Source organism: Scyliorhinus torazame, chromosome 28 (assembly GCF_047496885.1).
Source record: "Scyliorhinus torazame isolate Kashiwa2021f chromosome 28, sScyTor2.1, whole genome shotgun sequence".
Lineage (NCBI taxonomy): Eukaryota > Metazoa > Chordata > Chondrichthyes > Carcharhiniformes > Scyliorhinidae > Scyliorhinus > Scyliorhinus torazame.
In genome coordinates this window covers 14,081,541-14,103,798 of record NC_092734.1, presented here as the reverse complement: position 1 = coordinate 14,103,798, position 22,258 = coordinate 14,081,541, and the positions used below count along the sequence as shown (strand labels likewise).

Here is a 22,258-nt window from a genome sequence, read left to right as displayed (position 1 = left end):
GGTGGGGGATGAATGTAATGCGACATGAATCCCAGGTCCCGGTTGAGGCCGCACTCGTGTGCGGAACTTGGCTATAAGTTTCTGCTCGGCGATTCTGCGTTGTCGCGCGTCCTGAAGGCCCCCTTGGAGTACGCTTACCCGGAGATCAGAGGCTGAATGCCCTTGACTGCTGAAGTGTTCCCTGACTGGAAGGGAACATTCCTGCCTGGTGATTGTCGCGCGATGTCCATTCATTCGTTGTCGCAGCGTCTGCATGGTCTCGCCAATGTACCACGCTTCGGGACATCCTTTCCTTCAGCATATGAGGTAGACAACGTTGGCCGAGTCGCACGAGTATGTACCGCGTACCTGGTGGGTGGTGTTCTCACGTGTAGTGGTGGTATCCATGTCGATGATCTGGCACGTCTTGCAGAGATTGCCACCCACCAGGTACGCGGTACATACTCGTGCGACTCGGCCAACGTTGTCTACATCATACGCTGCAGGAAAGGATGTCCCGAAGCGTGGTACATTGGCGAGACCATGCAGACGCGGCGACAACGAATGAACGGACATCGTGCGACAATCACCAGGCAGGAATGTTCCCTTCCAGTCGGGGAACACTTCAGCAGTCAAGGGCATTCAGCCTCTGATCTCCGGGTAAGCGTTCTCCAAGGGGGCCTTCAGGACGCGCAACAACGCAGAATCGCCGAGCAGAAGCTTATAGCCAAGTTCCGCACACACATTAGTGCGGCCTCAACCGGGACCTGGGATTCATGTCGCATTACATTCATCCCCCACCATCTGGCCTGCGAAATCCTACCAACTGTCCTGGCTTACATTCACACCTCTTTAACCTGGGGTTACCCCATCTCTGGATCTGTAAAGATTTAATCACCTGCTAATGCTCGCATTCCAAGCATTGTCTGGCATCTGTGAATCTGTCTATATATGTTTCTGGAACATATCTCTTCATTCACCTGAGGAAGGAGCAGCGCTCCGAAAGCTAGTGACATCGAAACAAACCTGTTGGACTTTAACCTGGTGTTGTAAAACTTCTTACCAGGATCCAGTGAGTCAGCTTCCTCCTCAGCCTGGTCTGTGCAATGATATAATGTGCTCTACAGAGGGACATGCCATTAATAGGGGCAGAAATAAAAATAAAGTAACAGACAGTGCCTTAAGTGCACTGCAATGGATCACTTCCCTCTTTCCCCACCTCTCGTAACCCCGAGGTTTTGTTACATATAAGTGGGAAGTCTGTATTTAGTGCAACAATGTAAAGATATCGCAGCAGAAGGCGTCGCAAGTTCAGCAATTCAACTTTAATGTGCCAGGTAAATGGTTTGTCTCAAAAGGCACTCACGGTGATAGAATAGGAAGCATCATTTTCTCAATGGGTGCTCTTGATGGATTTCAGATTACATAGAATTCACAGCACACTTCGAAATCTCTCTTGCAATGAAAACAGACCTAACATCTTTTGCCTTCTTCATAACTTAAATTGCTGATACCAGGGGTGATTTTAAAGCTTGACTCTGCACTCTTCCAAAGGCGGCAGTAGCCTGTGTGTGATTAAGTGATCAGAACTGCATGTAGTATGTTGGATCAAAATCGACCAATGCCCTTTTTATCAACAATTCAACCTCATTGATTTATACTTCAGCTCTCTGCTAATAGGGCACAATTTACCAACCATTTAACACACATGCCCTCTTTTGGGCCTACGCTCCTGTAGTAATATTGTTGTGCACAAATCTATTCACTCAAGATATTTTCTTTCTGGAAGTGGTGGTGCTGCTCTTTATGATATACCTGATCCCCTAATCCCCTATTTCGGTATCATGAAACCCAGGTTTTACTCACCGAATTGTTACAGTGCAAAAGGAGGCCATTCGGCCCACCGGCTCTCCAAACGAGCATGATGACTTAGTGCTATTTCCCTGCCTGTTCCCATCCCCCTGCACATTGTTTCTATTCAGAGGCTTTTCCTCGCGTCACATTTGCAAATCGCTTTAAATTTTGATTTATGAATGATTCTCGGGTTATTGGGGGCTGGCAGGAAAGTAGAGTTAAAACCGCAGTCTGATTAGCCATGTTCATATTGAATGGTGGAGCAGGCTCGAAGGACGGGATGACCGACTCCTCCTATTATTCCTATTATATTTGTATTTTGTCAAAACAAGTTCAAATTGAAAGCCAACTGTTCACAAAATACAAGAAACATTCCCAGTTTGTGCTTCAATTCAAGTTTTTATCAACATGAAAAATTTATATTTCCTCACGGTTTGCTACATTTCAATTACTCTATTTCAATCTGCTCTGTGTTAACCAGCTGTGTTTTTTCTCATTACACCTGGGGTAATAACAGACTATCTCTTTTCTATTACACACATCACTGCACTTTCACCTTCGTTAACTACTGTGTAGCGTTTCAGCTAGATTAACAAAAGAAGCATGTCTTCACACTATCATAAAGTAATGTCGCCATAGTCCCAGGTGACCATAGGCTGCTTTCCCCTTTGAGGGGGAGAGCTGACTGGTGGTGATTTAACCTGAGCGTCACCACACCTCAGGCAAGGTTGAGAAGGCAATTCAGATTCCTGAATAACCTCTGCCGGTACGGGAATTGAACCCACGCTGCTGGCCTTGCTCTGCCTCACAAACTAGCTGTCCAGCCAACTGAGCTAAACCGGCCCCCAATAAGTGGCCTCCAGTCCCCTTAGTACCATCTCATCTTAAACAGCTGCTGTTGAGTTTTACACAGGGGCTAACGGAGAGATTGTCTGCCCCTGAACCCCTCTGACATTCTTCAAAACACTCCTTCATCCCTACCTCTTCTGGTCACCAGCCTCGTCTTTTTGTGACTTGATGTGAATGTTTGTTTGGTTACATTCCTGGGCAGAGCCATGTGACATCCTGCCATGTTAAAGATGCCATATAAATGTAAGCTGCTGTGTTGCTGCAATTTTTCCTGACAAGCAGGATCGGAATAGGGTCCATATGACTGCCTGCTGGTGGCACAGCCCTTGGAAGGGGAGAAATGGGCAAGACCGTACACGGAAAGAGCAGGGGAGCTGGAATTAATATGATGGGCCAAATGGCCATATTTCTGCACTCTGAGACCCTACGGCAATCTTTCCCACAGGGAAACACAGATAAAATAATTGCATGAGAAAAGACCGGCTATCCCAGAAAATGCCCACTCAGTTTTGTCAGTGAATCCAGACCTTCCCCTGTCTCTATCCCTCATGTCATATTGTTTGAATCATTTATTCAACAGGCTATGGATCAGTGCGTATAATAATGAATATCTAGAAAAATTATAACAAGGGGAAAATTGAGTCATACTTTATATAAGAAGCTTATTTGTAATCTTATTGTTAATGCTATCCTTGAGGGCAGTGTCTCCTCATATTATTCAACTCTCACTATCCAACAGTAATATTTACCGTTATCAGTCATTGATTAAATATGTTAGCTGATTCCTGCTGTCACCTTTTGACTGAAATTCTCGCCTCTGGCATGTGCAGAGGCTTTGCATTAAATAGCCATGCTCAATCCTTCTTTGCAATCCAACCCCAACCCCAGTTTATAGGAAAACCTGTCGTAGGTCCAAATTACAGCACAATGCAGGTTCCACCTGCCAGTGTGATTGACAGCTTGTGAAGCAGATTGTCTCCACGTTGTGAGTGCTCCTGATCTGCAGAATGTCCTTCAGGTTGGTCTGGAAGAAAGCCTAGATTGTTTGCCTCGATCATTTCCACCAAAGCTCAGGGCAAAAAACAGTTGTCACCTCACCAAGCGATACTCCGCTATACTGCCGGTAGCTAATCAAGGGAAAAGAATAATGACACAAGGTCTGCCTTTGACAGTGGGCGAGTCATCAACTGTTGTAAGATTTGTGTAGTTTGGTAGGTCTACTGAAGAGGTTTGGAGTCTTGTATAGTTTGACAGTAAGTGCTTTTTTTCATAACTTTAAAGTACCCAATTTGTTTTTCCAATTAAGGGACAATTTGGCGTGGCAAATCCACCTACCCTGCACATCGAATCATAGAATTTACAGTACAGAAGGAGACCATTCGGCCCATCGAGTTGCCCTCGGAAAGAGCACCCCATTTAAGCCCACACCTCCACCCTATTCCTGTAACCCAGTAACCTTTTTGGGCACTAAGGGCAATTTGTCATGGCCAATCCACCTAACCTGCACATCTTTGGACAGTGGGAGGAAACCAGAGCGCCCGGAGGTAACCCACGCAGTCACTGGGAGAACTTGCAAACTCCGCACAGATAGTGACTCAAGCTGGGAATCGAACCTGGGACCCTGGAGCTGTGAAGCAATTGTGCTAACCACTGTGCTGCCGTGCTGCCCCAGATGGGTGAAACCCACTCAGACACTGGGAGAATGTGCAAACTCCACGTAGACAGCGACCCAGGGCCGGGATCGAAACCAGGTCCTCAGCGCAGTAGGCAGTGGTGCTAGCCACTGCGCCACTGTGCTGCCCTTCTTGCCCCTGAGTTGGAAAGGCTGTGAATTTCAGAGTTTTGAGGAACCTGACAGCCAGGGTTTAATTACAACTTTCGATCACCTGTCTGAAAATTGCACTTTGTTACTGCTTGGCATTGTTCCCCACCATGGAGATTCCAGGACCATACTGGTTGGTCAGTGATTGTAAGACTCTTGGCTTGGGAATTCTATCAAGATTGCCAACCTAGTGCTGAAGAAGGAACCCCAGAGGGTCGCCAGCTTAGGACATGCCCCGAACATGCGCATGTGATTCGTTGCCCCCCCCCCCCCCCCCCCCACAACATTGCTCACATCTATACTTTACCCCCTTAAACACTCGACTCATCCTAGCCATTGTTAAATGTGCACGATGTACCACCTTTAAGTGTATGAGCCCGAGCCTTGCACATAACAAGGTGGCAATTACTATTATATATGGTATTTCAGTGCTGTGTTTTATTTGCTTAAAGTTCCACGCTTACTTGCTGTTGTGTTTGCTGCTTTTAGTGTGTGTTTGTGTATTTATATATACATATTTTACGTTTGTGTCTCTTTTTTTTCCCCCACCCCACCACTCCTCACCCCACGTATATTCAGCCACTGAAAGTGTGGAGCTCACATGTGCAGTGAATCACACAGATAATGCAGAGCTGTTTCCACCCACCTCTCCTCCCACGCAGTGTAAGTCGAAGGTTTTTCTGAGCGGTGACTCGATTTCAGTGCCTATACTCGCCAGAGATTAGGAGGAGTGAAAATACTAAACATTTGTTTCCCCTGTGTTTAATACCGGCATAAAATTAACAAGCATAGGAAGTAATGCATCTGCATATTGATTTACTGCAGTTTGTCCTTTAATAATTTCACCGTGCAAGAGAAAATGCTGATTGCCAACTGTTCCTTTGAATTCTCTTTTGCTTTTGAAGCTGATCTTAGCTATCGCGTTTAGTGTATGCATTACTTTGCAATTAATCACCATAATTATTCCAATGCTTATTTGAGCAAAGGATGACTTGATGCATTAAAAAAAAATATTTGATGCAGTCAAGTTGCTTTGTAGCTTTAGTCTAGGCTGAAGTGTGGAATTATCCATTTTGGTCAGAATTTTTTTAAAAGCTGGAATTTTATTTGAATGTTGAGACTGTCAAAATCCTGGAGCTCCCTCCCTAATAGCACAGTGGGTGTACCTACACCACATGGAGTACGGAGCTTCAGGAAGGAGCTCGCCACCACCTTCTCGAGGACAGTTGGTGATGGGCGGCAAATGCTGGCCTGGCCAGCGAAGCCCACATCCCGTTAAAATGAATTCAAAAGACGACTGAGAAATGTTTAAACTTGGAAAGGACCGTGATGTCCTTGTTCATTGGGGAGGCGGTGGAGCAGTGGTATTGTCGCTGGACTGGAAAACCAGAAACCCAGGGAAATGCTCTGGGGACCCGGGTTCGAATCCCGTCAATTCAATAAACATCTGGAATTAAAAGTCTAATGATAACCATAAAACCATTGCTGATTGGCGTAAAAACCCATCTGGTTCACTCATGTCCTTTAGGGGAGGAAATTTGCCATCCTTACCTGGTCTGGCCTACATATGACTCCAGGCCCACAGCAATGTGGTTGACTCTTAACTGCCTTCTTCAGGGAAATTAGGGGTGGGTAATAAATGCTGGCATGTCCAGCGACGCCCATGAACGAATAATAAATATTTATATTACAGGTGCATGAATGGGAATGCAAAGGGTTTCTTAGTTTTCTGTTATAAAGGGATTGGAATACAAGAGTTATTAAGTCTTAATACAGGGCATTGGTGGAGATCACATGCAAAGTACTGGTGTAGTTTTAGCCTCCTTAAAGGGCATACTTACTCTGGAGGGGGTGTGATGGTTCACTCGTCTGATTCCTGGGATGAGGACATTGGGGAGGCTGGGTCACTGAATATACTCAAAGCTGAGTAAGACAAATTTTTGATTGACAAAGAATTAGGGAATATGACAGTCAGGGAAGTGGAGTTAAGGCCACAGTCAGATTGGCCATGATCTTACTGAAAGGCAGAGCAGGCTTGGTAGGCCGAACAGCCTGCTTCTGCCCCTAATTCTTGTCTTCTTATGATCACTGGGTCATTGTGTCAGTCTCAGGGGTTGGCCATTTGGGATTACTCCAAGGGCAGTGAATCTTTGGAATTTATTTTCCCTCAGCTGTTGGTACACAGCCATTGAACATATTTAAGACAAAAGTTAATAGATAAGGGAATTGAGGGATATGGGGGTAATGCCAAACGAGAGAAGTGAGATAGAAAATTGCCCAAGATGTTGTTGAATAAAGTAATAGATTTAATGGGCAATCAGCCTACTGCTGCTCCGGTTGCTTATGTTCCTGCGTACATTGTCACCACATTGGAAATCACAGAAACAATGTTGGGAGCCAACCCGCACATTGAAAAGCTCTTCATGTTACACTCCATCCGATATAGCTTCCCACTGAAGTCAGCAGTGAGTTATATTGAGCGGGGTTGAAAATCTCCTGTCCAGTGGATCCCTCATCTAGTCTTTTCGATTAAAATGATCCCCGGTGCCTTTGACATTGAAACGTAAAAGCACTTAACTCACCACAACTAAGTTCTTTCCTTTGATTTTTAATGGAGGGGTGAGCAAACCTGTTGAAAATCCTCCGTTAAAATAATTAAAGAATTTCACAAGAAGCCTCTCTGACAATGTAAAGATTTACCAATCTGTCACCACAATATTCCGTGGGAACTGAACTTGCAAATGATCCTTTGTTTTATGTCATTGATCCTCTCCAAAGGTCTTTGAGGAAGCTAAGCATTTTAAACTCTGAAATGAGTCCATTTTCTTTTTCAGATCTGGTGTGGTTTTTTTTGTTTGATCTAGCCCATTTACCTGTGGTGTTTTTTTGTGTGGATTTTGATCATGTGATTGTCGCATTGTGTGCACCTGCTCCTACTGATTTTACAAAGCATTTTGTTGTGTTCTCTTCCTTCTCCCAATCCCAGATTGATCGACTGCCTTGTCACCATTTTAAATGTGGTTTTTTTCCATTTGCTTCTGACACGTGGGAGTCACTGGCTGGCCCAGCACCTGTTGCCCATCCCTCATGGTGGTGGTGAGCTGCTTTCTTGAACCGTTGCAGTCCATGTGGTGTTAGGGAGGAAGTTCCAAGATTTTGATCCAGCGACTGTGAAGCAACAGCTTATGGTGCATAATTTGGTGGGGAACTTGAAAATGGTGGTGTTCCCGTGTGCCTGCTACTCTTGTCCATCGTGTTGGCAGAGGTCACAGGTTTGGAAAGTGCTATCGAGGCGAACATTACTGCACTCATCTTATAAATGGTCCACACTTAAGCCACAGTGTCAACTGATGTTGATATCTCCCCTGCTCTCAATGCAGTCTTTGAGAGTTTCTGCCGTGTTCCTCTGCTGCCTTACATTTAATCTGTGCGCAGCTCACTCACAGAGCCATCTGCTTAAGGTATTGACAAAGTTACTATTTCAGAGCTTTCATGGAAAAAAACCCGAGAGGCTTAGAACATGATTCACTAGCAATCCCAAGCAATAAAACGGGAAGTTGTAATGCCTGTTATTGAGCACCTTTAGAGAGAAAAAAAAAGGCAATATTTCATGAAAAGTCGCTTCAGCTACACATTAATGTACTTTTTATTATCGTTTATGTGCTCTAGCACATACTGTTTGTTCCCAACGTTTTCTGTTTTACGTCACAGATTTCTAGCATTTGTTTGTAAATAAATACACGAACATAACGAGTCACCATAAACCAGAGACCCTATTTATTCTGCAAAGTAGTTATTTATCTAAAGCCAAGCTGCTGCTTTGGGATGTGTTTGTCCCATCAGTGGGGACATGTTTTCAGCTGACTTTTAAAAACAGGATTTTATTTTTTCCAAAACGCTATTGTTCCTCCGTAACAAATGGGAACATCCATGGGGTGGCCTCATTATTTGGAATCGTGATTCCAAAGGGAGTAAGCAGATCAAATCAACTGAAGAGAAAAGCAGTGGCTAAACCTTTGTTGGCCTAGATTGAATCCAGATGGGCTCTGACAGTGGATTTAACCATTTATTGCTGTTTGTTGGTTGGTTATGTAACATCTTCACCATACAGTGTATCTGTTGTTTTAGTGAAACCCAAAGCTACCCCATTGTTTTTTATTATTCGCTCTTGGAACATCACTGACATGGCCAATATTTATTGCTCATCACCAATTGCCCTTGACCCGCTGCGATTCCTCGTTTCAGGCACTCCCACAGTGCTGATATGTAGGAGTTCCATGACTTTGACCCAACAGCGATGAATGAATTGAAGATAAGTGGGCTGACGGGTGCAGTAAAATAGCAGCGAGACTCCCAACCCAATTCTACGTCTGTGAGCTTATTATTTTGCCCTTTCACGGGATGTGGGGCAATGTAGTCCAGGGTATCATTTATTGCCCATCCCTAATTGCCCCTGAGGAGCGCTTGAGCTGCAATTCTGCAATGTTAATGAAATTTGAGCTGCACTCAAAGCCCATTCAGAGTCAATTCAGTATTGCTGCACCGTGATGAGGTGGTCTTGTGCCGCAGTGATTAATACGCCTACCGCTGAATGAGCCAGCAGCTCCGACTCGAAACCCACCCCAGGCTAAGATTGTCAACCCTCCCAGAATCCACTGGATTCGCCGTCAATCACCCGATGACTTTTAAAAGCAGCCCCAGAGATTTTTTAAAGGCAACGGGTGGGTACACTTTTACCCCTCCTTGCACCTGTCGCTGGGAATAGCAACTACAATTTGATGGCGCAATCATAAACCTGAGTGGATGGGATTGTTCCCCTACATTATGTTGGGAACGAGAGACATTTCTGACATGATATAATTCACCACACTTGGTGCTCAGATTGGTAAATGTGACCCAAGATTCGAGGTTGCATAGTGACAACAAGCGAACTCACCAGAGGGAATGACGGCAGACCGAGCGGAACTACAGATCTGCGCCGCTGTTGCTCTGCAGATTCCGTCCGTGCGCTGAACATGTCGGGGTTCTGCAAATTGTGTTAGGGTGGAGAATGCGCCTCTGGCAGTTGGTGCCTTAAGTATGGGTGCAAGATAAAACCCGTTAAATATTGCTATTTTAAACCCATCTCAAGTTCAAGCAGATAAGTCAGAAGCAAAATAGATAGACAGAGATTTGTGCATGCACACTAAGATCTGTCTGCCGGATGAAGGTGCTGGTTAAATTATTTATATCACGGAATTGAAAGGGCAGTCCAAGGACTTTTATAACATTTATCATCAGTTCAGTTCTCGCCAACATGATGTAGTATAACTCGGTCAGCGCAAGTGAGAGTTGTTTTATTTATTGTCTTCTAATCTTGGGACCTTGAACAAAACTCCTGTTGAAGCCAGAGTAAAATGTTTAAAAGTCCCAAAGGTGCTTGCTGCCGGGGAGAGAACGGAGAAAGCAAAAAGAGGGATAAATGTAAAAAGAAAACTGGATCTTGACCGTGGCCAAAGGAAATGGGGTACGGTGGCAGGGTGCATGGGAAATGGGGTACGGTGGCAGGGTGCATGGGAAATGGGGTAAGTTGGCAGGATGCACGGGAAATGGAGTACGGTGGCAGGGTGCACGGGAAATGGGGTACGGTCGCAGGGTGCACAGGAAATGGGGTACGGTGGCAGGGTGCACGGGAAATGTGGTACGGTGGCAGGGTGCATAGGAAATGGGGTACGGTGGCAGGGTGCATGGGAAATGGGGTACGGTAGCAGGGTGCATGGGAAATGGGGTATGGTGGCAGGGCCCATGGGAAATGGGGTAAGGTGGCAGGGTGCATGGGAAATGGGGTATGGTGGCAGGGCGCATGGGAAATGGGGTACGGTGGCAGGGTGCACAGGAAATGGGGTACGGTGGCAGGGTGCACGGGAAATGGGGTAACGTAGCAGGGTGCATGGGAAATGGGGTAAGGTGGCAGAGTGCATGGGAAATGGGGTACGGTGGCAGGGTGCACAGGAAATGGGGTAAGGTGGCAGGGTCGATGGGAAATGGGGTACGGTGGCAGAGTGCATGGGAAATGGGGTACGCTGGCAGGGTGCACAGGAAATGGGGTACGGTGGCAGGGTGCACAGGAAATGGGGTACGGTGGCAGGGTGCATGGGAAATGGGGTACGGTAGCAGGGTGCATGGGAAATGGGGTATGGTGGCAGGCCCATGGGAAATGGGGTAAGGTGGCAGGGTGCATGGGAAATGGGGTACGGTGGCAGGGCCCATGGGAAATGGGGTACGGTGGCAGGGTGTACAGGAAATGGGGTACGGTGGCGGTGCATGGGAAATGGGGTAACGTAGCAGGGTGCATGGGAAATGGGGTAAGGTGGCAGAGTGCACGGGAAATGGGGTAAGGTGGCAGGGTCGATGGGAAATGGGGTACGGTGGCAGAGTGCATGGGAAATGGGGTACGCTGGCAGGGTGCAAAGGAAATGGGGTACGGTGGCAGGGTGCATGGGAAATGGGGTACGGTGGCAGGGTGCACAGGAAATGGGGTAAGGTGGCAGGGTCGATGGGAAATGGGGTACGATGGCATGGCCCATGGGAAATGGGGTACGGTGGCAGGGTGCATGGGAAATGGGGTACGGTGACAGGGTACATGGGAAATGGGGTACGGTGGCAGGGTGCATGGGAAATGGGGTACGGTGGCAGGGTGCATGGGAAATGGGGTACGGTGGCAGGGTGCATGGGAAATGGGGTACGGTGACAGGGTGCATGGGAAATGGGGTATGGTGACAGGGTGCACGGGAAATGGGGTACAGTGGCAGGGTGCATGGGAAATGGGGTACGGTGGCAGGGTGCACGGGAAATGGGGTACGGTGGCAGGGTGCATGGGAAATGGGGTACGGTGGCAGGGTGCATGGGAAATGGGGTAAGGTGGCAGGGTGCACGGGAAATAGGGTAAGGTGGCAGGGTGCATGGGAAGTGGGGTACGGTGACAGGGTGCATGGGAAATGGGGTACGGTGACAGGGTGCATGGGAAATGGGGTACGGTGACAGGGTGCATGGGAAATGGGGTACGGTGGCAGGGTGCATGGGAAATGGGGTACGGTGGCAGGCTCCATGGGAAATGGGCGCCAGTGAATGCTCGGCACTACATCGAGGGCCGAAGGGCCAGTTCTGTGCTGTACTGTTCTATGTTTGCGCCACACCACTGGCCAGTCCTCAATGGCCATGGAAGGTGTGTTCATAACATGGCCAAACAGGTTGATAGCGACCTACAAATCATTCTAACACCCATCAATGGCAGGGGATAAGAGCGGGAGAGGTTCCTGGTCAGCCGTGTGATGGAAAGAACATTGGAGCCTTGACCGTCCTCATCCAGACTACAACATGTATATAATCGCGCAGGCTGCCAAAGCAACTCGGATCCTCCGAGTGAACTGAAACACGTCCCAACCACAATTACAACCACAAAGTGATGCCCACGACTGAAGGAACCCTATTTGTTTACCGTGCAATTTATATACACAGAAAAATCTTCAGCCGGTCCCTGCTACTGCCAAGTGAAGCAGGGTCCGTTTGAGAAAGAGATTTTTCAGCTCATTTATTGAAAAGCAAATAGAGTTAAACCTGTTAGCTAACGAGCACTCTGTAAAGATTCATCTTCTTTAGCCAAACTGACCTTGCAGCTTACTGTTATGTAATGGGCCTACGGAGAAATCCCTCAACGAGTGACTAATCTTTGAAGATTATGAAGGTATGGGAAATGGAGAATGGGTTCTGACTTAATTACATGATAATTACTCAGGAGGCAGGCTAGTCAGCCTGTTTTAATTCATCCGTTAAGGTATTAAAGAAAAATTGATAGGGTAGATAGAAGAAAGCTTTTCCACTGGTTGTGGGAGATAAAGACTAAAATTAAATTCAGACTTTTCGGGAATGAAGTGAGGAAACAGAGCCACGTGCGAAAGAAAGGGTCTTCAACAAACTGTTGATGATAGATCAGATGTTAATTGGTTGATTCCTGTCAACCAAGGGGTATGGAGCCGAGTAAATGGAGTTAAACTGGTCAGACATGGTCACACTGAATGGTGAAAGGGGCTTGGGAGGCTAGATGTCGTGTTCCAGTTCCGATTGAACCTCACCACCAACCCCCACCCTCCTCCAATGCAACATTCAATTCCAAAGTTTTCTCCTTCACCATTTGGAAATCCACTGTATGTGTTGATTGTAAACTTCCTGATGTTAGCCATGAATTTCTCCCCATGTTTGACTTAACTGGACGAACCATATAAATATTTTTGCATAAGCAGGTAAGAGGCTGTGAGTTCTGTACAGAGTAACTCCCCTCCTGACTCCCCGTCACCTGTCCACCACCTACAAGGCACAAGTCAGGAGTGTGATAGAATACTCTCCACTTACCTGGATAAATGCAGCTCCAACAATACTCGAGAAGCTGGACACCATTCAGTACCAAGCAGCCCCCATTCGCCACCTTAAACTTTCACCCTCTCCACCACTGAATCAGTGACAATGATTGTACAAGGTGCACTGCAGCTACCTGCCAAGCCTCCTTTGACAGCACCGTCCAAACCTTAAACCTCTGCCACCTAGAAGGACAAGGGCAGGACAGCAGGCACATGGGAACAACACCACCTGACTTGGAAATATATCGCCTTTCCTTCACTGCCACTGGGTCAAAATCCTGGAACTCCCTCATGTGGTAGTCTGTGTTAGGAGGATTACGGTACCTAGTAATGCCGGAATACCATTGGTGGAGAATGTACTTGTTCCCATTGGATAAGCTTGCATGTTAGCTCCGCCTTGCAAGGTGGGATATAAGAGCCCGTGCTGCCCCAGCAGCTTTCTTCTGTACCTGTGCTGCTGGGGGAAACATCTCGCGTATTAAAGCCTTCAATTGTCTCCAATCTCGTTTCTGAGGTTATTGATTGTGCATCAATTTAATACGCTAGATTTAAAAGAATGGAGCTCCGAATCAAGCCGGAGTGTCTGCCAGTCAGCCCCCACGCGGCAAACTCAGCGGCAACCTTCAAGCACTGGCTGGCATGTTTTAACGGATACCTCGGAACGGCCGAAAACACACCCACGGGAGAACAGAAAACTGCAAGTCCTGCACTCGAGGGTGAGCCCAGAAATTTACACCCTCATCGAGGACGTGGACGATTTCGATGCAGCAATGGAGCTGCTGAGAGGACATTATATTCGCCCGGTAAGCCAGGTCTACACTCGACATCTGCTAGCGATGAGGCGACAAATCCCTGCGGAATCGCTGGAAGAATTCTACCGTGCGCTCCTGGTGTTGGGGAGAAACTGCAGCTGCCCGCAAGTTTCGGTGAGCGATCACACCGAACGTTTGATCCGGGACGCTTTCGTTGCAGGTATGCTGTCCTCCCAAATCCGCCAGCGATTGCTGGAGAAAGACACCCTAGGTCTCAAGGAAGCACGGGCCCTTGCCAGCTCCCTGGATGTGGCCTCCCGAAACGCTCGCCGTTACGTCCCCGACCGCGCGGCAGCCCCCTGGGCAGCGTGGATTCCCCCCCGCGGCCGACCCCGAGACATCTCCCATTCTCCCCCCCCCCCCCACAAGCGTGTGCTGCAAGCCGGCCTGGCAACCCCGGGGGGCTCCGCTGCTATTTTTGCAGGCAGGCCAAGCACTCCCGACAGCGCTGTCCGGCCCGCGCATCCACCTGCAAGGGATGCAATAAAAAACAGCATGCCAGGCCCGGGCGGTCACTGTGGTCTCCGGTGGCGAATGCGGACCGCCACCACAACCCTCTCCATGGTCCCCGTGCGGCCAGCGGGCGCCACCATCTTCCTCCTCCAGGGCCACGTGCGGCCTCCGGGCGCCGCCATCTTGTCCCGCTGACGCCACCTGCGATGGATGGGCGCCGCCATTTTGTGCAACCCCAGCCATGTGCGACCAAGCTCCTGGACCCGTCCTGCTCCGAAAACACATGCGGGCGCACAAATCAGACCTATTGGTCGAGAGGGTCTATCTCCTCCACGCTAACCCTCAGTATGCCTACGTGGCGTACCCTGACGGCCGGCAGGATACGGTCTCCCAATGGGACCTGGCACCCACTGGATCCCCACACACCACAGCCACCAGTCCCACCCTCCCTCCCACTGGCGCATCCCACAGCCGCCCCCTTCCAGGTGGATCGGTTCTTCCACCGGCCCCGTCTAGGCCCTGCCCACCGGCGCACCCCACAGCTGCCCCCTTCCCAGGCCAGTCGCCCATTCCACCAGCCACGTCGAGGGGTGATGAAGCCGCTGCAGAAGCAGAAACCACGCTCCCAGAGTCACAGACGCCCGAATCTCCACCGACATCACCACCAAAGCTACGATGATCGCAGAGGACGACCAGGGCCCCCGATCGACTAATTGCTTCCTTTTGAAATGTACATTACTGTTGTAAATAGTTAAAAGTTTGTTATAACCTGCCTACTTACCATTGGCTGGGGACTAATGACTATCCCACAATCCTGTGGGAGTATGAGCTTCCCCAATGAAGGGGGGCGGAGAAACCACTAGTAAACCACTAGTATAAATAAGCTGGCCAGTTCAGGAACCAGGAGGAAGGAGTATGTAGCAAGGGAAGTTACTGCTACTGTTATGTATATATGTTATAGTAAATAAATGTTATTACTTTGTATCCTTAAAACTCGTGCTGGATTCTTCGGGCCCTTACAAAAAAGTTGTAATGAGGCAAAACACTGTACGGAGGCATTACGGTACCTCCATAACTATAAACGTCTACCACTTCTACCACGTTGTAATACGAAGCCACCACCCCTGCCGGGCTCTTTTTTTTTAACAGGGGGTGAATGTGGTAGTCTGTGTTAGGAGGATTATGGTATCTAGTAATGCCAGAATACCATTGGTGGAGAATGTACTTGTTCCCATTGGATAAGCTTGCATGTTAGCTCCGCCTTGCAAGGTGGGGTATAAGAGCCTGAGCTGCCCCAGCAGCTTACTTCTGTACCTGCGCTGCTGGGGGAACATCTAGCGTATTAAAGCCTTCAATTGTCTCCAATCTCGTTTCTGAGGTTATTGATTGTGCATCACCTCACTAACAGTATTGTGGGTGTACCTACACCACAAGGACTGCAGCGGTTCATGAAGGCAGCTCACCAACACCTCCTCAAGGGCAATTAGGGATGATCAGTAAATGTTGGCCTAGCCAGCGATGCCCACATCCCTTAAACATTTTTTTAAACCACAATTAACAGGATAAACCTTTTGTATAACATTAATGGTCTTCTATATTTCCAGCAAGTCATTGCTTAGACACAATGTTCATTTAAAAAGGTGACTAGTCTAGTTAGGGTTGCCAACACGATCAGATTAAACTCCTGGACATTACTACAAAAAACTCTGGATAAATCATGGGTTTGTATGTTTTCACTTTTTTGACTACTTTACCTTCATTAGATATAAAACGTTTGATATGGGGGTATAAAGACTGTTTGACTCGGTGAGGCAGTTGAGGTGTTGATGTAACCTCCAGGAATGTGGCCAACCAATGTTGGTAACCCTAAGTAGCGCACAACAACAGGACCGTACCTCAGCAGGGACCAAAGCACTTATCATTCAAGGGAACAAATGAATCACGAGGAAGCCCCAGTCTTCAACAAACTAGGCTCTGCTCAACCTGTGAGCCCACAGGCACAATTGGTGGCTGGGTCAGTGCAGTTCCTGACCGAGGCTGGTACTGGCGAAGGATAATTCGCTTTTACAGCAGGAACATTCTTTATTGAGGCCAGGAGACCCAAATGACACAGACACCGTTTCTTCAACCACCCGCCTATTCCTGAGGAAGGAGCTCGGAGCCGCGTGCGGACACAAGCTCCATGCTGGGAGGAGGGGAGCGAGCCCCGTGCTCTACAAAGCCAGCCGCGCACACCAAGTGAGAATCATCTTCAGCGGTGAAAGCACCTCGTGCATCTGCAAGTTCAAGCAGAGAGCAAACATTCATAATTGTCCCCTGCGATAACAGGAGGTGAATCTCGTGGAGTTCACTTGAATGTAAAAAACACTCTTATTTTTTGTTTGCTGTGTTCTGGAAGTTTCCCTCATGAGTTGCAGAGTGTGCAGCAGTTTCTATCCCATGTTTGCGCTCCTTCACTCACCTCTGTCATCACTAAGTAAATGTCGAGTGAGTCAGGTTTTCTGCTAAATATATTTGTGCAAGAAGCTGCTACACCGAGACAAGGTGGATAAGATCTGGAAAGTACGTATCTGCGTGATTAGCTCCTTCTTTTATTGGGCAAGTGCTGCAACTTGAAACGACCATTCGAGAGGGTTTGCCACTGATCTTTATGCTGTGTTAGCTACCCCCTTTGGGGCAGTGGTTGAAGGTGGTTTAGCAATTACTCCCTTTGAGAAGCAGAATTGTTGTTATGCACAATGGCTGATGAGTCTGATAGATCAAATTGCTTGGGTTCTCCTCGCTTGACAAGTATTTGCAGCCTTAACCAATATTACAGAGTGCAACATCATGTTTGATTGCTGGATTATTTTTGCTCAGTAGAGACACATTAACAAATCCTGATAAGAAGTCAGAGCTAGTGTTATTTGGAACTGTGCCTCATGAATAATGTGCTCCGTTCAGTTAGGTTTGCCTGATGTTTGATAGAGCAATATTCTTTTTTTCTTGCACAGAAAGTACTCGGCTATCTCGAATCTTAGTTCTGACATCTGATACTTTCTGAGACAGGTCTTCATTTTTCTTTTTCTTTCTATGTTTCCACAACTTCTAGCACGCAAGCAGGACATCATCAAGATTACTGAACAGCTCATCGAAGCAATCAACAATGGCGATTTTGATGCTTACACGTAAGTTCAGGCTGGTTCAAGGCATTAGAATGGACACAGGGTTTGCTGCTGGCATTCTGTGCAAAGAGAGACCATCAGTTGTGTGATAGATGGGGGAGAGGATGGGCTTGATCTATGTTGCTGCACCTTTGCGTTTGTGCCCCAGTACTGGCAGATATTTCAACCTTTGAAGGGCAGAAGTGGGGCAGAAGTAAAACTCAAGGACAGGTAACTTCCGATCAAGCAAACCTTCTAGGAAGGTTATTTATCCCTCGTTTTGAGGCACTGATCAGTAAGCCATCACCTCAACTTCATGCGGAGGCTTCAAGAAGGTGTCGACTGTACTTGCAAAACAAAGGTAAATGAAGAATAATTCAGCCTCTTCCTGACCAGTTACTGAGAATCCCTAACAGCTTTCCTGAAGAGCCAGTGTCATATGGTACAGGGAGTTGATCCACATCAAGTCTTTCTCTGGGGTTATATCTTCCTTGTCTTCACATTTGACTAATTGACCTTCAGTCCATCTCCATTGTGACTAGTCTAACATGTTTGAATGTCTTTCTATGACAAGTTAGGTGAAGGTCAGGATATTCAGCTGAGATGGATTATTCAGTGGAATAAGACTGATAACGGCAGGGAGACAGAATTGTAGGAGGAAAACATAAGAGGGAACCTATGGACAGTCGAGGGAGATGAGTAGGAATTCCGGGGAAGTTTTATTGGCTGTTCATTGATTACAACATCGGGACAGAGTAAATTAGGCAAAGGAGTTTCTAAAATGTGTGCAGAGGGCAGCACGGTGGCGCAGTGGTTTGTAGAAATTAATCTATTGCTGTGAGCATGTGGTAGAGGGGGTGGATTAAAAACAATTCCTTGTATATGAAAAACTCATCAGGAACAACATGGTTTTCAATTTAGTGCTCGTTACTGGGGTTCGTCGGTAGTTTTAAAGTGCTGAATTGGGAATAATAATTAACATGTGGGAGGATGGGGGACAAACAGGCACAGAATGTATTGTGCGAGTGCCCCAGTAGCTCAGCCACGTTGGTGTTCTGAACCTACACACTGTAAACAGCGGCTCAGTTCCAGCAATTTAAAGAAAATAGTTTTCATTTAAAATCAAGGCGGCACTCATTACTGCCTTGCCAACTCAGACTGGATGTCTTAGTATTAAGGCTGAAGTCAAACGCCCACCTTTCTGGAACTATACATAACATTTCACTTCGAAAGCAAGCTTCTTTAATTGCAATTCCAGTTTCTTCGCGCGATTTCGGCGGCAGCGGTGCGCAGGGGCCTTCTTGGAGGTGAGTAGTGAATTTAAAACCACTTACCTTTACAGGAGCAGCCCTTTGGATTTCGGCGGCAGCGGTGCGCAGGGGCCTTCTGGGAGGTGAGTAGTTAGTTTAAAAACCTTACCTTTACAGGAGCAGCCCATTGGATTTCGGCGGCAGCGGTGCGCAGGGGCCTTCTTGGAGGTGAGTAGTGAATTTAAAACCACTTACCTTTACAGGAGCAGCCCTTTGGATTTCGGCGGCAGCGGTGCGCAGGGGCCTTCTGGGAGGTGAGTAGTTAGTTTAAAAACCTTACCTTTACAGGAGCAGCCCATTGGATTTTGGTGCGCAGGGGCCTTCTTGGAGGTGAGTAGTTACAGCAGTTTTATTTGTTTTTATATAAGGCGGGAACCGGAAGTTCTACCTCTGGCAAGTGCCCCCCCCCCCCCCCCCCCCCCCAACCAATAAATTCTGGTGGAGAGGAAACCCGAGACACTACACGTGTAGTGTCTCCCACCCGCCCTCCTCCTCTAACCTAATAATAAGACCCATTGGTGTAAGGTAAGTCCCATATTATATTATTAGCATTGTGCAGGTCAAGGATCGGTGGTGGAGGAGCAGTCTCTGTCAGCGAGAGAACCTGAGAACATCTCAGACACTCAGAAGGCAAGTAAGTGATTTTTACTTTTATACCTTTTTTCAAATTGTGTGTGTCGGGGGGGAAATTGAAGCGACATCACAGAAAAGCTGTGACCTGAGTGGCTGGTTGGGATTCTAACCTAAATTTAAAAAATATTTGAGTATTTGGGAACTAATTAAACATAATAACTTAATTATAATTTAGAGGATATCTAAGCCAGAGATCGGAGAGTATTATAGTTAGCTATCGCATTTCTATTAGAAATTTAGTGCTAGGAAACAGATAGTTGACAGTAACTTTGCAATTTAAAAAAAAAAAGTATTTAAAAAAAAAAAAAAGAGACAAATTTTAATTTTAATTAATTGACGCAATGTCAGTTAGAGGGGTGCTGTGCTCTGACTGTGAGATGTGGCAGGTCCGGGAGGCTTCCAGCGTCCCGGGTGGCTTCATCTGCAGAAAGTGCACCCAACTGGAGCTCCTCACAGACCGCATGGTTCGGTTGGAGCAGCAATTGGATGCACTTAGGAGCATGCAGGTGGCGGAAAGCGTCATAGATCGCAGTTATGTAAATGTGGTCACACCCAAGGTGCAGGCAGAGAAATGGGTGACCACCAGAAAGGGCAGGCAGTCAGTGCAGGAATCCCCTGTGGTTGTCCCCCTCTCGAACAGATATACCCCTTTGGATACTGTCGGGGGGGATAGCCTATCAGGGGAAAACAGCAGCAGCCAGAGCAGTGGCACCACGGCTGGCTCTGATGTTCAGAAGGGAGGGTCAAAGCGCAGAAGAGTAATAGTAATAGGGGACTCTATAGTCAGGGGCACAGATAGGCGCTTCTGTGGACGTGAAAGAGACTCCAGGATGGTATGTTGCCTCCCTGGTGCCAGGGTCCAGGATGTCTCCGAACGGGTAGAGGGAATTCTGAAGGGGGAGGGCAAACAGGCAGAGGTCGTTGTACATATTGGTACTAACGACATAGGCAGGAAGGGGCATGAGGTCCTGCAGCAGGAGTTCAGGGAGCTAGGCAGAAAGTTAAAGGACAGGACCTCGAGGGTTGTAATCTCGGGATTACTCCCTGTGCCACGTGCCAGTGAGGCTAGAAATAGGAAGATAGAGCAGACAAACACGTGGCTAAACAGCTGGTGTAGGAGGGAGGGTTTCCGTTTTCTGGACCACTGGGAGCTCTTCCGGGGCAGGTGTGACCTGTATAAGATGGACGGGTTGCATCTAAACCGGAGAGGCATAAATATCCTGGCCGCGAGGTTTGCTAGTGTCACACGGGAGGGTTTAAACTAGTATGGCAGGGGGGTGGGTACGGGAGCAATAGGTCAGAAGGTGAGAGCATTGAGGGAGAACTAGGGAATAGGGACAGTGTGGCTCTGAGGCAGAGCAGACGGGGAAAAGTTGCTGAACACAGCGGGTCTGGTGGCCTGAAGTGCATATGTTTTAATGCAAGGAGCATTACGGGTAAGGCAGATGAACTTAGAGCTTGGATTACTACTTGGAACTATGATGTTATTGCCATTACAGAGACCTGGTTGAGGGAAGGGCAGGATTGGCAGCTAAACGTTCCAGGATTTAGATGTTTCAGGCGGGATAGAGGGGGATGTAAAAGGGGAGGCGGAGTTGCGCTACTTGTTCGGGAGAATATCACAGCTATACTGCGAGAGGACACCTCAGAGGGCAGTGAGGCTATATGGGTAGAGATCAGGAATAAGAAGGGTGCAGTCACAATGTTGGGGGTATACTACAGGCCTCCCAACAGCCAGCGGGAGATAGAGGAGCAGATAGGTAGACAGATTTTGGAAAAGAGTAAAAACAACAGGGTTGTGGTGATGGGAGACTTCAACTTCCCCAATATTGACTGGGACTCACTTAGTGCCAGGGGCTTAGACGGGGCAGAGTTTGTAAGGAGCATCCAGGAGGGCTTCTTAAAACAATATGTAAACAGTCCAACTAGGGAAGGGGCGGTACTGGACCTGGTATTGGGGAATGAGCCCGGCCAGGTGGTAGATGTTTCAGTAGGGGAGCATTTCGGTAACAGTGACCACAATTCAGTAAGTTTTAAAGTACTGGTGGACAAGGATAAGAGTGGTCCGAGGATGAATGTGCTAAATTGGGGGAAGGCTAATTATGACAATATTAGGCGGGAACTGAAGAACATAGATTGGGGGCGGATGTTTGAGGGCAAATCAACATCTGACATGTGGGAGGCTTTCAAGTGGCAGTTGAAGGGAATACAGGACAGGCATGTTCCTGTGAGGAAGAAAGATAAATACGGCAATTTTCGGGAACCTTGGATGACGAGTGATATTGTAGGCCTCGTCAAAAAGAAAAAGGAGGCATTTGTCAGGGCTAAAAGGCTGGGAACAGACGAAGCATGTGTGGCATATAAGGAAAGTAGGAAGGAACTTAAGCAAGGAGTCAGGAGGGCTAGAAGGGGTCATGAAAAGTCATTGGCAAATAGGGTTAAGGAAAATCCCAAGGCTTTTTACACTTACATAAAAAGCAAGAGGGTAGCCAGGGAAAGGGTTGGCCCACTGAAAGATAGGCAAGGGAATCTATGTGTGGAGCCAGAGGAAATGGGCGAGGTACTAAATGAATACTTTGCATCAGTATTCACCAAAGAGAAGGAATTGGTAGATGTTGAGTCTGGAGAAGGGGGTGTAGATAGCCTGGGTCACATTGTGATCCAAAAAGACGAGGTGTTGGGTGTCTTAAAAAATATTAAGGTAGATAAGTCCCCAGGGCCTGATGGGATCTACCCCAGAATACTGAAGGAGGCTGGAGAGGAAATTGCTGAGGCCTTGACAGAAATCTTTGGATCCTCGCTGTCTTCAGGGGATGTCCCGGAGGACTGGAGAATAGCCAATGTTGTTCCTCTGTTTAAGAAGGGTAGCAAGGATAATCCCGGGAACTACAGGCCGGTGAGCCTTACTTCAGTGGTAGGGAAATTACTGGAGAGAATTCTTCGAGACAGGATCTACTCCCATTTGGAAGCAAATGGACGTATTAGTGAGAGGCAGCACGGTTTTGTGAAG

At 47.6% G+C, this 22,258-nt stretch overlaps 1 protein-coding gene across 9 annotated transcripts in view; it reads left to right on the top strand.

Annotated features, from left to right (window-relative positions):
- Window positions 1-22,258, top strand: part of camk2g2 (calcium/calmodulin-dependent protein kinase (CaM kinase) II gamma 2) — a 480,776-nt gene that overhangs the window by 443,931 nt on the left and 14,587 nt on the right. For 5 of the 9 annotated variants that reach the window (XM_072491514.1, XM_072491515.1, XM_072491516.1 and 2 more), the window contains 2 exons: window positions 5,084-5,167; window positions 17,254-17,329. In XM_072491514.1, coding sequence (XP_072347615.1) covers window positions 5,084-5,167; window positions 17,254-17,329 — 160 coding nt within the window. The remainder of the gene's footprint in view (window positions 1-5,083; window positions 5,168-17,253; window positions 17,330-22,258) is intronic. The other 4 variants (XM_072491517.1, XM_072491519.1, XM_072491522.1 and 1 more) reach the window with 1 other exon arrangement.